At 43.4% G+C, this 16,281-nt stretch overlaps 1 protein-coding gene across 2 annotated transcripts in view; it reads left to right on the top strand.

Annotated features, from left to right (window-relative positions):
• The first annotated feature begins 860 nt into the window (after positions 1-860).
• Positions 861-16,281, top strand: part of TMEM165 (transmembrane protein 165) — a 36,234-nt gene continuing 20,813 nt past the window's right edge. Inside the window, exons 1-2 of one of the 2 annotated variants that reach the window (XR_015250438.1) lie at positions 861-1,326; positions 14,527-14,752. Coding sequence is in view for 1 of the 2 variants with exons in the window: in XM_025921792.2 (XP_025777577.1) it covers positions 1,120-1,326; positions 14,527-14,752 (433 nt within the window). In the remaining variant the exon portion in view is untranslated. The remainder of the gene's footprint in view (positions 1,327-14,526; positions 14,753-16,281) is intronic. The other variant, XM_025921792.2, reaches the window with a different exon arrangement.

Genomic DNA, 16,281 nt, shown 5'->3' with positions numbered 1-16,281 from the left:
CATTTCATAGATACTGTTCTGTAGCTCTTCACAAAGTACAGGTTTAATACGTGGACATATATGTATTTAGAATATTGCTTGGTACATGGTTAGCACGCTCTTAGTCACACTTCTGATAACTAAGCAGCTCAACTTTGTCTGTATAAGATGTAAAACTACTTTCAAGCCCAACCAACAACCATCCTTTCCCGTTTTCCACTCTTTCCCGCGCCTAAACACCCAATGTCAAAAGCCAACCAAGTTAAGAGGCCAGTCTAAAATAGGTACACCACAAAACATCCAAAATGGAAAGGCTTTAAATGTTTCTGGTCTGGGGATGATTCTAGGCAAACAAATAATATCTAAAACAAGTCTTGAGGATTTTGTTACTTCTGAAGTCCCATTTCAGAGGTTTGTTTGAAACTATCGCATTTGACCCTGTAAGACCACCGTCCTCTATAGAAAGCTGCACGTTGGAGGCGGCACCCTGAATAGTGAGGAGTGTGGAACTGGGCTAGGTGTGGCGGTTCCCGCAGCGAGTGCCACGTAACCAGGGCGCTCCAAGTAATTTGACATCTAGGAAAGGCTAAGAGAAGCGTAGGCCGGCCCGGATATTAGGGCAGAAGACTCGGGTGGGAGCAGAAGCAATGAGCCGTGCGGCCCTGGGCTGGTGGGCAGCCTCGGGGGAGGAGGACCCCGCGTGGGGCGCGGGAAGATGCGAGGAGAGGAACGTCACGCGGTGCCGGGTACCTCCCAGGAGCGCTGGGTCCAATGGGAGGAGGGCGCGAGCCGCACCTCAACCTGCCTGGGGACGTCACGACGCCGAGGCGGACGCCCGGCCAATGGGAGGCCGTCACGGGCAGGGGCGGGGCCCGGAGGAATTGGGCTGGCTCGCAACGAGACAGTTGGCGGAGTCTTGAGGCCGCTGCCGGAAAGGGGGAGGATCGAGCCGGCGACTGCGACGCCGGCCTGCGCTAAGCCTCTCGCCCGCCCTTGCCTCTTACCGCATGGTGCCGGCTTCTCGCTAAGCTGGGGCGGCGAGGCGAGAGGGACGCACTGCCGGGGCGGCTCGGAGTCGAGGCTTCCCGTCGCCCGCACTTCCTCCTGTGGCGCCCGTGCTTGGCCGCCTCGGCCAGCGGGATGGCGGCGGCGGCCCGGGGGAGTGGCCGCGCATCGGCGCCCCGGCTGCTTCTGCTTCTGCTGCTAGCGCTGCTGTGGGCCCCGGCCGGCGTCCGCGCTGTGCCGGACGAAGACCTTAGCCTTCGGAACAAGGAACCGCCGGCGGCCGCCCAGCAGCTGCAGCCGCAGCCGGCGGCCGTGCAGGGCCCCGAGCCTGCCCGGGCCGAGGTGAGCAGGACGGGCCGGGCCGGCTGCGGAGCCGGTGCACCGGGTACCAGGCTCGCGGCCGCCGGGAGCGCCGCGCCCGGCCCCGGCTGCCGGCGGGGGGAGGGGAGCCCGCCCCGGCTCCTTGGGGTGGAGGCGGCGGAGGGCCCTTCTTCCCGGGTCGGGCCGGCCTCGCCCGGCTCCTTATGGGGGAGGGGATGGGAGCGCCCAGCAAGGAGCCTGCTGTAAACCTCCAGTCCGGGAGCATCAGGATGCTGCTGAGGAAAGGGCGTCTTGATGATCAGATGTGCCCTAAAGAGCTGCAAGTACTCGTTCCGGGTAGAAAGTTTGTAACAGAGGACAGCGGGAGGCTTTTCGTATTCCCTGAGGATGAGAACATCGGCCATTTCATTGTTGAAAACGCTCATCCCCAGCTGCTTACCCAAATTCAGCTTTGTATGACCTGTGGTTTTTGCCAAATATATATGGATTATGAAGAGTGACTCTCACTTTTTAAAAACGTGCTCTGGCTTGCAGGAAGTAACCCTCAGGAACGCAGAGGAATAAGCCGTCTTTGACAGTACAGAGTGCTGCAGCGTACGGGATGCCAAAACTAAATTCATAAGCATACCAGAAAGAACCCTGTCGTTTGGCCTTATTAACGACTTTAATGTATGTTAATAGAATCACTTAGTCACTTGTGTCCAGAACCTCGGCGGCAATTTTAAATGTCTTCCCTGTATCGGGGAAGCTTTCTCCTCATTTCCAATTTGGACTCCTGAATTGAGGCCTCTGTGGTCTCTTCTGGTAGGAGAGGTTTGGCGCTCAGCCTCCCAGGCTACATTCGGCCCGTCGCCGCCCAACTAATCTTTCTAAAACTGAATTCTGTTTTACTTCTCAGAAATCCTCAGTGAATTGTCCCCGCATACTGACTTCAGTCCATCCTCTAATGCAGGATGTTGAGGTTTCTCCCTGAGGTGGTGCCCAGTCTTTTTTTAGCCACGGCACCCTTGCTCATATGCAATACTCAAACCACTCTAACCTGAGACGCGCCTTGTGCTCCAGGGCTAGTCTCCCAGATGACAGTCTCCCTAAAAAAGGCTTCAGTGAGCCTGGAGCCCACTGGTCAGAACCTTTGCCACCTTTCAGGAACCCGCAGACACCTACTGTCTGTGAAGACTTCCCCATAACTTCCAGTTTAAACGTGATTTCTCTCTTGCCTGTTACCTCTGGGCTCAGCTGACCCTGCTCACCTTTTCCACTTCTGAACTTGAACTGAAATGCTGATTCATGAAATGTATTCTTAATGTTTATCATTTAGCTTTCTGTCTTTTAAAATCCTCATCTGTCATTAACTTACTACTTTTCAAAGACTAGTTTGAGTGAAGTAACTTAGAGAGATTTTGAATGTAACTTTCCAGGCCTTTTCATCAGAGCTCTAGTCCTATAGTGATTTTTGAGATATAAATAGTGGTAGGTGTGGCTATTAATAATACCCGTTTAGGCGCCTGGTGGCTCAGTAGGTTAAGCATCTGACTGGTCCAGGTCATGATCTTGGTTTGTGGGTTTGAGACCCGCATGGGGCTCTGTGCTGACAGCTCAGAGCTTGGACCCTGCTTCAGGTTCTGTGTCTCCTTCTCTCTTTCTGCCTCTCCGCCGCTCACGCTCTGTCTCTCTTTCTCTCAATAAATAAATATTAAAAAATTTTTTAATAAAAAAAATAATACCCTTTTAGACAGGGAAAATCCAGACTTGTAAAATAAAGGCAGCAGTATGCAATGATTGTATTAAGTGGTCTTAAGGATGCTTGTCTTTAAAACTGGAGATGTGAAGGGAAGGGGCAGGCACAATCTAATAAGATTTTTGTCTTTAATATTTTGATATACAGTTGACCCTTGAACAATGGGTTTGAAGTGCACGGGTCCACTTATACATGGATTTTTTTTCCATACAATACTATGAATATTCTCTGTTATGATTTTAACATTTTCTTTTCTCTGGCTTTGTTATAAGAACACAGTATTTAATACATACAACATACAAAATATGTGTTAATTGATATCAGTTTATGTTATCAGTAAGCCTTTCTGTCAACAGTAGGCTATTAGTGGTTGAGTTTTTGGGCAGTCCAAAGCTTTATGCAGATTTTCCAGTGTATAGTGGCTCAGCACCCCTAACCCCACACTGTTCAAGAGTCAACTGTTTTCTCGGTGGTTCTTTTAAGATAGGAATTTATTCTAAACTCTCTATTGTATGGTAGAATCTAATGATCTTGTTTTAATTATATTTTCATCTAACTTTGATATGGCTCAGAATTTTTTTCTCTACAGTACTACAGCATGTTAGAAGAGATTTTTCTGTCATGTTTTCTGAACTGCTTAATATAAGTATCATTTGCTTTTGTTGTCCAGTTGGTAGAGGTAAGATATGGTCAGGGTTTGGGGCGCCTGGGTGGCGCAGTCGGTTAAGCGTCCGACTTCAGCCAGGTCACGATCTCGCGGTCCGTGAGTTCGAGCCCCGCGTCAGGCTCTGGGCTGATGGCTCAGAGCCTGGAGCCTGTTTCCGATTCTGTGTCTCCCTCTCTCTCTGCCCCTCCCCCCTTCATGCGCTGTCTCTCTCTGTCCCAAAAATAAATAAATGTTGAAAAAAAAAATTTAAAGATATGGTCAGGGTTCAGTCTAATAACCATATAAGCAAGGGCCAAGCATTGCTGGATATCTGAAAGTTTCAACCATTTTGCTTTGTAGTTACATCCAGTAGATCTTTTAAAAAGGTAGGATATTTAAATTTACTTTTTTCATGCCACTGTGTGAGAGTGGACTTCTGAAAATGGAGGGGGGAAAAAATCTCCTTTGTTGGTAGGCATTCAGGTGTGAGATGTAATAACATAGTTATATCTCCCAGGGTGCTTTGAAGCAAGATAGCTGAACTTCTGATAGGGCTTTCTACATTGGGTATTTTTTTTTTTTTTTCTATAACCAGGTAAAAAAGTTCACTCTCTACTCCTAGTTACAAATAAACCTCAGTTTACAAAGCCATGGAAAGAGTAGTTGTTGACTACTTTGAGTCCTTTCCTTTATGCAGTTTATGCTTCTAGTGACTTACTCTGGTTTTTCTTATTCTTTCCCTGGACAGAGCATGTAATACAAGAAGCATTAAGTCCCTTTAGTTTAGGGAGATCAGGCAGTTTATAATTTGCTGCATATTCTGGAAGTCCAAAGAGCTGCTCTGGTTGCAGAGCACTGTTGATAAAGCCACAAAAGCCTATTACCTCACCCAGTACAAATTCTTATTGTATTTCTGCTTTACTGTTTCTTGGCATTTGTTAAATTTTTTTTTTTTTAACATTTATTCGTTTTTTTAGAGACAGACAGAGTGTGAGTGGCGAGGGGCAGAGAGAGGGGGAGACATGGAATCCAGAGCAGGCTCTAGGCTCTGAACTAACAGCACGGGGCTCGAACCCACGGACTGTGAGATCATGACCTGAGCCAAAGTCAGACACTTAACCAACTGAGCCACCCAGGCGCCCCTGTTTCTTGGCATTTCTTATCTATGAACTGTCAGAAGGCCTTCCATTTTCATGAAGTTGCACTTCTGCTCCATCCAGCCCAACCTCCCACTTCTAGCCTCTTTACAGCGAAGCTAGAGGCTGTCAGGTGACTCTTGTCCTACTCTTGATTGCTGTGTCAAAATGAAGTGATAATTATGTTGATGAATTTATTTGGTGGTATTCTATCCATCAAAGCGATTCATTTAAAAAAATCAGTGAAACTAAATACATTTAATACATTTCAAATCTCAATTTATAAATATATTACCAAACAGTAACATGTATAAAAATAATGTTGTTAAACTCATTAAAACAAAATGTATTGGGGTGCCTGCGTTGCTCAGTTGCTTAAGCATCTGACTCTTAATTTTGGCTCAGGTCATGATCTCACAATTCATGAGATCAAGCCCCATGTCAAGCTTTGTGCTAGCAGCGTGGAGCCTGCTTGGGATTCTCTCTCCCTCTCTGCACTCCCTTGCTTGCACGTGCTCTTTCTCTCTCAAAACCAGTAAACTTAAAAAATGTATTTATGGGGTGCCTGGGTGGCTCAGTCAGTTAAGTGTCTGACTCTTGGTTTTGGCTTAGGTCATGATCTCACAGTTCACGAGTTTGAGCCCCACATTGGACTCTGCACTGAGCGTGCAGAACCTGCTTGAGAATCTGTCTCTCTCTCTCTACCCCTCCCCTGTGTTCTCTCTCTGTATCTCTCTCAGAAATAAATTAAAAAAATTTTTAAAAAATGTGTTTATAAATTCATATAAATATGAATTAACAAATAACATTAAAAATAAAATATTAAAAAATAAGGGCGCCTGGGTGGCTCATTCAATTGAGCATCCAACTCTTTTTTTTTAATTTTTTTTTTTTCAACGTTTATTTATTTTTGGGACAGAGAGAGACAGAGCATGAACGGGGGAGGGGCAGAGAGAGAGGGAGACACAGAATCGGAAACAGGCTCCAGGCTCTGAGCCATCAGCCCAGAGCCTGAGCATCCAATTCTTGATTTCAGCTTAGGTCATGATCCCAGGGTCGTGGGATCGAGCCCGGTGGCGGGCTCCATGCAGAGTTTGGAGCCTGCTTGAGATTCTCTCCCTCTCTCTCCGTCCCTCTTCCCATCTCTTTCTCAAAATAAAAATAAAAATAAAAATAATAGTAATAATAAACAAACCTAACATTCACAAATAAAAATAACTTACATGACAATGAAAATTTATAATATAATTTTATCCTTTTTTAATACAATCTCTTAAAACCAGGTTTATCCGTGGTATCTTGTTTGTGTTTATTTATTTATTTTTTATCTAATTTTTTTTTTTTGAGTATATGAAATTTATTGTCAAATTGGTCTCCATACAACACTCAGTGTTCATCCCAAAAGATGCCCTCTTCAGTACCCATCACCCACCCTCCCCTCCCTCCCACCCCCATCAACCCTCAGTTTGTTCTCAGTTTTTAAGAGTCTCTTATGCTTTGGCTCTCTCCCGTGGTATCTTGTTAAGTTGCATGTATATTTTTGTGCACATTTTTCTACTTTCTGGAAAAGGCTTTTCTGACTGATACAATAAAAAAATAATGGCAAGGAGACAGTTCTGAGCCCATTCTAAGCATTTTCCTTTAGACTTCTGTATCTCCAAATAATTTCACCTGTTGTGTGATAACTTTTGTTGAACGATTTTATTTTTGTGTTCTTGCTAGATTGGTCTCTTTCTGGGTAGCTGCCTAGATTTGGTTTCACAGGAAGCGTCTTCCTCTCTTCTCTGGTTTTGTCACGTGTAGCTGGAGATTCCCATCAAGCTTTCATGTTCTCGCCCTCACGTGTTCATTTGAACTGTAGGACTCAGTAGGAATTACTGTTTTCATTGTCATTTTCTTCTCTTGAAGATCAGGAAAGCATAAAAGAGTACTTTTTAAATGAGGGAACTCCTCTTCCCCCCCTCCCCCCCGCCCCAGTTTTTTCATTTGGAACTAATTTTGAGTAAAGATGAGTTTTATTCAGCAATTTTTTTTTCAATTATGAGGTGTTGACTCTGCTCTCAAGATGTAAATCATTTGCATCTCAAACCCAAATTAAAATACTGAAATAGTGGTTTCTGTACCAAGGAAAACACTGGTGCTTCATTTCTTGCTTTGTTTTAATGTCGTAACTGGATAGGGGATACCAGAATGCAGTCCCTGCATGCAACCCTCCTGTAACGCCGACATAAGTGCTTCTGTGAGCACACTTTCTGCCTCTCTCCACGTATGGGACAAGACTGTCATCCGTTCCGTGCCTCTGCTCTGTGTCCATGTGCCTGTTCTCTTCTGACTTTCGGTACTTCCTTCCTCAGTACCTTTATTCTCTCCCTTTCCTCGGCTCCTTCCTGTGTGCTGACACATGGCTGCAGCTTTTTCCTATTTGGTAAAGGGGAAACAAGGCTGTTAATTTAACTACTTGCCTGTATTGGTTTCTCCTCTTGAGTTTTACAGACCAAATTTCTAACTAGGGATTTAGCGGCTTCTTCACTTTGCTTTAGTCTTTCCTTACCCGACTTTGGTCGCTGTCTTTTCATTGGAACTGTTTTTAAAGAATACCTAAAGCCTACCGACCTGCCTCCCCCAGGGGTCATTTCGCACTGTTAACCCTCCTCTTTGAGAGTCTTACCCCATTTCGGCTGTATAACTTGGATCTTCATAAGTTTCCGTCTTCTTATGTTATTTTGGGATAATAGTTCTCAGGTTTCTGAGTATCAAGAAAAACAATGAAAATACTAGGCATCTAGTTAGTCGCTCAGTGAATGGTGACTGCCCCCAACTGGACCATCTGTGGTGCTTGCCTGCCTGCTCTATAAATATCTAAGACAGTTTTGTTGTTCTTTTGTTTCTTCCTCCTCCTCCTTCCCTAAGTATAGACATTCTCTAAGTCTCATTGTTTCCACTTAATCTAATCTCCCTCTGCCTTGGAAATCTCTGCCTGCAGGGCTCTAGCTGATCAATTTAGGCTGCCAGCAGCCAGACACTTACCTTGAGGCTGTGCTGGCTTCAAATCAGGAATCCTGGTTCTGACGGCCTCTTGGAAACCTTCATTTGAAATGCTTTTTACCACCTCACGTTGAATGTGTCTGAAACCAAATCCCTTATTTTTATTCCTCTGTCCCACATGCTTTTAGGAATACAAATATTTCTCCCAGTAAACCCAGCAGAAAACCTTACCATCATCTTTGATTCCCGCCCCCCACTCCATTTAAAGTTATGTTGATGTTTTCCCTGTCCTTCAGGTGCAGAATTTTCCCTTCCCTAACTTGTCTTCAACATTGGTCTTATGCAGCTGACCTCATGAATTGGTCCAGTGGCTACCATTCTCTACTTTCTGCCCTGATCTGTTAGTCATAATGCCTTAATCATATTTGTGACATCTACTCAAACTTTTAAGGGCTTCTTGCTTGCCTCTGGGCCAGTCTGAACACACAGGATTTTCAGTCTGGGCTCAACTTATCTTTCTTATCTTACCCCAGCCATTCATCTGATGGTTTACTCCCCGTTCTCAGAACATGCCTGCATTCTTTCAAATGGTCAGTCCTGGGAATGAGGTAAGTGCATGCACCCCAATGTATTTTCAAGGTAATCACTCCGTGAGTGGCTCGTACTGAATCCTGCTGAGAATTTGAAGGAGGCTTATGAAATGAATCTCAGGGCCGACTTCCCCCACTGGTCAAAGGTTGCCCCACAGGTGTTAACTTCTCCATACTTCCGGGTAGTGAATAAGTACAGAGCTCTTACTTTTCTGGTTGGACCTGCCTGAAGCCAGTTGCAGCCTTCAAGGAACTGGTTCTCTATAAGGGGGGTAAGAGATTGGGTCAAGAGATCTTTTTGAAGTGGTGCACAACAGGTGTTTGTAATTATGTGCATGGTTAAAAAAATAAAAACAACTCAAAAGGTACAGAAGTATGTAGAGTGAAACAGTATGTCTCCTCCTCTGGTGTTTTGGTTCAGGGCTCTGCAAACTGCAGTTTACCACAGGCTCCTTGTCTTGTAAATAAAGTTTTTTTATTGGAACAGAGCCATGCCCATTCGTTAAAGTATTATCCATGGCTGTTGTCAAGCTACAGCATCTGATTGGGTAGTTATCACAAAGGCTTTGTGGTCCATGAGATTAAATATTTGGCCCTTTAAGAACAAGTTTGTCGACCCCTATTCTAGTCATCCTGGTTTCTTCCCTGTAAACACCCACTGGTAACTGTTTGCTGAGATTTGGCATGCGATAACAACTGTATACATGGTATATATACCTACCTACCTCTGTGCCCCTCCACAGACATACATACGATGACTGTATACATAATGCATGCTTTTTTCCAACTTAAAAATATCTTACTGATTTTTCCTTACTAATATATATAGAAGATCCTGATTCTTCACTTATATTTTAGAATATAGTATTCTAATAAGCTACCATTTATTTAACCAATTCCCTATTGATGGACATTGTGTTATTTTGTCTTTTATTATTACAAATTATAACATTATATTTATACATGCTTCTAATACAAAAAGATTAACTCCCTGAGTGTTCCTATCTTAAACTTTGTTTCAGTCATATGCCTGCCATGACACATTGTCCACAGTATGCATTCACTTTTACTTGAGGGGAACAGGATCATTAGGGGCTGGAGTTTTGGGTTAGGCCTTTCTCATGAGGTTCTGTGTAAGTTGGATCTTGAGGAATCAAGATGAATAATGAAAAGGGGATAGGAGGGGCAGTAGGGCTACATCGTTGAAGGCTTGTGGTTACCAAAACCTTCACGTGCTCTTGTGTTGCACTGCCCAGAACCAGAGCGATGAGCCATGGCGGTTCTTACACACTTGAAACGTGGCTAGTTCACATTAAGATGTGTGTGAGATGGGTGTGGCAAGTAGATCGACAACAGTGTTTGAAGACTTAGTGTGGAAATAAGACTAAAAAGAATGCTATGCTTCCAGAGTAGTATCTTGGATGTATTGGAAATATTGTTAAAAATAATTTTATTTGGGAGCGCCTAGGTGGCTCACTCAGTTGGTTAAGCATCCGACTCTTGGTTTTGGCCCAGGTCATGATCTCATGGTTCTTGAGATTGAGGTCCGCATCGGGCTCTATGCTGATGGCGTGGAGCCTGCTTGGGATTCTCTCTCCCTCTCTCTTTGTCCATCCCCCACTTGTGCTCTATCTCTCTCTCTCAAATAAAGAAGTAGAAACTTAAAAAAAAAAAAGTTTTATCTGTTTTTACTTTTTAAAATGTGGCTACCAGAAAATTTAAATTATGTGGCTTGCAGTATTTTCTATTATTACTATTAATAATATTATTAATAATATTAAAAAATAAGCTATTAATAAATAAGCTCCTCTGGCTTATTTATCCTTCCATATGGACCGTAAGGCTCATCTTAAAACAGTAAGGTAACACGATGAACCTAGTTTTACAGAGATTAAACTGGTTGTGTTGTGGTGTGCTGAGATAACTGTTTGTAGCTGAGCCCTTGCTGTGTCCTAGGCATCATCCTAGCAGCTTTATGTGTTACTAACTCAGTCTTCACAGCAAGTCTGTAAATGTAGGTACCCTTCATCTTGCAGTGGGGCTTGGGTCACAGGGAGGCAGACCTCCTGGCCCAAGGTCGACTGATAATGCCTTGGCTGTGGACCCAGGCATTTTGATAGCACAGCCACATATTGAACCATTACAAGTCACCCAGACGGTGAGTTAGAAAAAGGATGTGCTCTTTGCACACAGTAAGCACTTAGGCATTTGACAGCAAACGCATGGTAGCTGATAATTTTCTGACCCTATTATTAGCACTTTAAGTTTTAAAAATTGACCTCCATAATACCCTGATACTTTGGTTTTACATTCTTTTCACCGTGGTTGGCGGTTTCACACTTATCTTTTTGGATATCCAAGCTGCAAGTTGAGTTTCTTGTGTTCTGTATATAGCAAGTTTTTAAGAGTATGTAGTTTTTTGTTTTCTCTTGTCATACTCAGGAGGCAAATTTTATTTTGTTGTCTTCATTTTTCACAGAGCAACAGAGAGGCGAAGTAATGTGGCCAAGGTTTTATAGCAGGGAGTTATAAAGCTATAAAAATATGTAGTTTTGGTCACTGTTTTGTTTTTACAAGTAAACATTTTCTGTTTGAGCTTGGACCTAATTGATCATAAACAACGTATATTTATTCCTAAACATTTTCTTGGGTTTCGGATGATACATACTTTACAGAGATGTTTCTTCATACAAAAGGTGTATCAGAGAGGAGAATGGTTGCATTAATGAGAGCCAAGTTGCAATGCTTATATATATATTTTTTGATGCTTAATGACTGTAGAGTATTTGAAGAGAAAGGAAGCTCATTTTTAAAGAAACATCAGCATAGATGGAACTAAAATGGTAATGGAGAGAAGGCCAGAATTTCTGTGAATGGTACTTCTTCAAGAGCTGACTTCCAAGGCTGTCCTTCTTGAGTTAGTCCTAATACCAAATATTTTCTAAAATGTTAAATTTCCCCAGTTTGTAGCTCAAAGTTGTAGTCTCATAAATGCTTAAATCTTGCTGATCTTCACTGTGGAATGGGACAAGTTTACGTTGTTAGTTGAGGAATGACACGCACACTGAGAATTTTCCTGTAAGTGGTCCTTCTCTTCCCTGGAATGGTGTCCTTGAGCAGGGAATTTCCTACCTTCTCTAGCAGCCCAGCTCAGCTTCAGAAATCTTTTCCCTGTGTTAAGCTAAAACCTGACACCAGACCTGCTACCTGTGACGTTTGTTTTAAGTTTTATTTATTTATTTTGAGAGAGAGTGCACATGTGCGTAGGGGAGGGGGAGGGAGAGAGAGAAAGAGAGACAAACAGACACATACACACATAGAGAATCCCAGTGTGGGGCTCAAACTCATGAACCCTGAGCCAAAATCAAGAGCCAGAGGCTTAAATGACTGAGCCACCCAGGTGCCGCCCTCCCCCGGTCCCCTGGGACTTTTTTTTTTTTTTTAAACATTCATTTTTGAGAGACAGAGCATGAGTGGGGGAGGGGCAGAGAGAGAGGGAGACACAGAATCTGAAGCAGGCTCCAGGCTCTGAGCTGTCAGCCCAGAGCCCGACGCGGGGCTCGAACTCAGACTGAAAGATCGTGACCTGAGCCGAAGTCGGGCACTCAACCTACTGAGCCACCCAGGCGCCCCGCCCTGGGACTTTTTAGTTCTACCTCTTGCGATCATACAGAGTAAATACACACATAGAGACTTTTGTGGTTATTGGAACAGAGGCCCCCAGTCCTTCCTAATCCCTCATTTGATTGTTTTGGAGCCTGAGTTGGCAAACTTTTTTTAATGGCCCAGATAATACTTTAGGTTTTGAAGCTACTTAAGGTCTCTGTTGCATAATTTTCCTTTCCTTCTTCCAGCCCTCCTCCTTCCGTCCCTCTTTGTTTTTATTTTTTGCAACCCCTTGGAAATATAAAAAACACTCTTAGCTGACACAGGCTGGACTTGGCCCCACGGTAGCTTGCCAGTCCCTGGTTTTAGAGCCTCTTCTGTCTGGGATGATCTTCGGGGGGGCAGTGCTTTCTTCATGGTGCTGCCCCAGAAACATACAAAACTTCTGTAAGAACTGAGCAGCACAGAATAATGGATTTGCCACTATTTCAAGTACTTGAAGTGCCTGTTACTTGTTTGAGCTTGGTCACATTTTCAGCTTAAAATGACCTTATTAATGCTGACCAAGACTTCGGTTTATCTTTTTTATTAGACCACATTACATCTCCTAGGATATTTTTAGACTTTAGCCTAGGACCATCCGTATATACAGCTATCTATGTCTATTTTTTTAATAGTTTTTAATTTTTTTATTGAAGTGAGGTGGACACAGTGTTATATTCATCTCAGGTGCACAGCACAGGGTCTCAACAACTGTGTTATGCTACCTCACAGGTGTAGCTGCCATCTGTCACCATGCATGGCTACCATAGTACCATGGCTATAGTCCCTGTGCTGTACCTTTTGTTCCCGTGACTTATTCACTCCATTTTGCCCATCCCCCTACCTCCAACTCCCTGGCAGGCATCAGTTCTCTGTAATTATGACTCTGTTCATGGTTTTTGTTTGTTTATCCATTTGTTTTGGTCTTCCACATGTGTTTGTCTTTCCCTTATTTCACTTAGCCTAATACCCTCTAGGTCCATCCGTGTTGCTGCACATGACAAGATCTCATCTTTTTTTATGGCTGAGTAATATTCCACTGTGTGTGTGTATCACATGTTTATTCATCCATCTGTTGATGGACACAGGCTGCCTCCCTGTCTTGACTATTGTCAGTCATGCTGCAGTGAACATAGGAGTGCATATATCTTTTCAAATTAGTGTTTTTGTTTTCTTTGGGTGAATACCCAGTAGTGGAATTACTGGGTCTTAGGGTAGTTCTATTTTTAATTTCTTGAGGAGCCTCCATTCTGTTTTCCACAGTGGCTGCACCAATTTGCATTCCCACCAGGCACATGAGGGTTCATTCCCATTTCTCTGCACCCTCACCAACACTTGTTATTTCTTGTCTTTTTTATTCTAGCCATTCTGACAGATTAAGGTGATACCTCATTACGGTTTTGATTTACCTTTTCCTGACGAGTGTTGTGGTGCATCTTTTCATGTGTCTCTTGGCCATCTGGTTGTCTTTGGAAAAAATACCTGTTCGGGTCCTCTGCCCATTTTTAATCAAATTATTGGGGGTTTTTTGGTGTTGAATAAGTTATATATTTTTATATCCAGTTATATTAAACCTCATCTTAGCTGGAGCCATTTCTTGCTCTAGTCTGTGAGAGCTTTCTGGAACCTACTTTGTCCTCTAAAGTGTTAACGGAATTTCTCTCAGCTTTCTGTTACCTGAATGCTTGATAAACATACCTGGCTCTTCCACTCAAGTTACAAGTAAAAATTTGAATGAGACATAGCTGAGAACTAAATCTCAAATCACAAATACTTAGAAAATAAGGTAGTTTTAGTATGGGGCTATAGCTGGTCTCTACTCTTTTTTAAAAAAAATTATTTTGTAGACTTGTACTTGGATCTGCATTGTGGCATCCATCAGCTAGAGGTTTTGGTCATTACAAATGGCTTTCAGAGTGGGGCACCTGGGTGGCTCAGTCAGTCAAGCATCTGACTGCAGCCCAGGTCATGAGCTCCTGGTTTGTGAGTTGAAGTCCCGCATCAGGCTCAGAACCTGGAGCCTGCTTTGGATTCTGTGTCTCCTTTCTCTCTGTCCCTCCCTTGTTCATACTCTGTCTCTTGCTCTCTCTCAAAAATAAGTAAAAAATTTTTTCAGTGTTTATTTTTGAGACAGAGACAGAGCATGAACGGGGGAAGGTCAGAGAGAGAGGGAGACAGAGAATCCGAAGCAGTCTCCAGGCTCTGAGCTGTCAGCACAGAGCTGGACCCGGGGCTCGAACTCACAGACCGTGAGATCTTGACCCGAGCTGAAGTCGGACGCTCAACCGACTGAGCCACCCAGGCGCCCCAACATTAAAAAATTTTTTTAAAAAATGGCTTTCACAGTGCTTAGGCAGGAAATAAGTCTAATGGCCAGAAAAAACCTTAATTCGCATTCAAAAATAAAACAATTTTAAGTAATGATTTTTTTCAAGAAGTAGCTGATACATACATATATATATATTTTTTTTATTTCAGAAAGGATTTACACCAGCTGCCCCGGTTCATTCCAATAAAGAAGATCCAGCTACCCAGACAAATTTGGGATTTATCCATGCATTTGTCGCTGCCATATCAGTTATCATTGTATCTGAGCTGGGTGATAAGACATTTTTCATAGCCGCCATCATGGCCATGCGCTATAACCGTCTGACGGTGTTGGCTGGGGCCATGCTTGCCCTGGGCCTGATGACGTGCTTATCAGGTGAGTGTGCTCTTTCCTCCTAATGACTTCAGTGGATTAAGGAGACAGCGTGGTGTGGGCCGTTGAGTCATGGAATCATCCAGCTAGTTGGGTTGCAGTTTGGTTCCCAGAGTTCCAGAATTTAGTAAACAGAATATGGTATTGGTACATAAACTGCTGAAAACCATGTTGCGCTTTTAAAGTTAAATTTTCAGCTATTCACAGCCAAGACACATACTTCTCATTTCTTCACTAGTTTTTATCCTTGCTATGACTGTGTGTATCCTGGCTTTTTTTTCTTTTCAGTCCAGATAGGTTTATATCTGATACCTTAGAAATAGGACTCAAATACATTTCAGGGACATGTTGGAAACCAGTAGCTGTTGAAGGACATTTCATAGTTACTGTGTTTGGTTACGCTGTTCTTACCCCATTATAAAATGTTCTTAGACTCCCAGTTTGTGTTTCTATTCTACAGACTTCATTTTTTCAAAGAATTAGACCATGCGAAAGTAAACGTTAACACTAAATAATTAAACAGAGTGGAGTCTCTAAATCCAAAGCCACCCCAAGCTGGGAGGAAAGCCGGGAGCTTTCCCCTTATAGCCAGACTTGGTTTGGAGCCTGATGTCGGGTAGTGGCCTAATGATAAGTTCCTTAACCTGCGAGCTTCAGTGTCCGCGTCTGTAGAACAGAGAGGATAAAGCCTACTTCCCTTGTAGGGTTGTGGTCCGTGTTAAGTGAGATCCTATATTGCAGGTGCTCGGTCCTCTGCCCCTCAGCATCTCTCACATCTGAAGCTTAGTTCTTCATGTACAGAACAAGTTCTGTTTCTGGCTGCTTGGACACCCGTCCAAGTTAAAGTTGTTTTAAACCTAAAATAAAGGAGTATTTTACTGATTAAAATAATTTGACCACTTTACACATTTTAGAAGTTAAAGCATTAATCATATTTCATAATAAAAACAATTTTTTTCTTCCAAAGGAAATTCTGACACAGGAAATAGGGAGAGTGGAGAGAGTTGTTAAGTGGTGAAGTCATCGTTCAGAAGGAGTATGAATAGTATCGGAGGATTTTATTTTTTAAACTTCTCTCACTTCGAGGGTAGCTTGAAAGCTGGCCTCTCTGCCTGTTCCCTCCTCAGAACCCGGTGCCCTGGGCTCCCCGCCTCTTCTCTCTGATCACTTCCTTTTCCTCAGCTGAGGGCCACCTTGGTCTCCTGCCCTGCCCTCTCCTGTCTCCCCTTCCCGCTGGCCACGCTGCGCACCTGTGCTGTAGGCTGGTGCGGTGGTCTGCAGACTTTCCTTGTGTCTCATTTGGAAAAACTCTGCACACCTCTCATGTGGAAGTTATCTAAAGCGTGTCATCTTAAGTTCAAGGGGTTGCAGAGATCTAATTTCTAGTATATTTTTCCTCATAGAATTTTACCCTAATGATTATGACTTTCTCCTTGAAAATCTCTTATGGATCACACTGTCATTTATCTGCAGCAAAAATTTGCATATAAAGTGAATTTTAAAAGAGACTGATAGGGGCACCTGGGTGGCTC

This window comes from Puma concolor, chromosome B1 (assembly GCF_028749965.1).
Source record: "Puma concolor isolate L17-30 chromosome B1, mPumCon1.1.hap2, whole genome shotgun sequence".
In the NCBI taxonomy this organism is placed as follows: Eukaryota; Metazoa; Chordata; class Mammalia; order Carnivora; family Felidae; genus Puma; species Puma concolor.
This window is presented reverse-complemented; position numbering and strand designations above follow the sequence as displayed.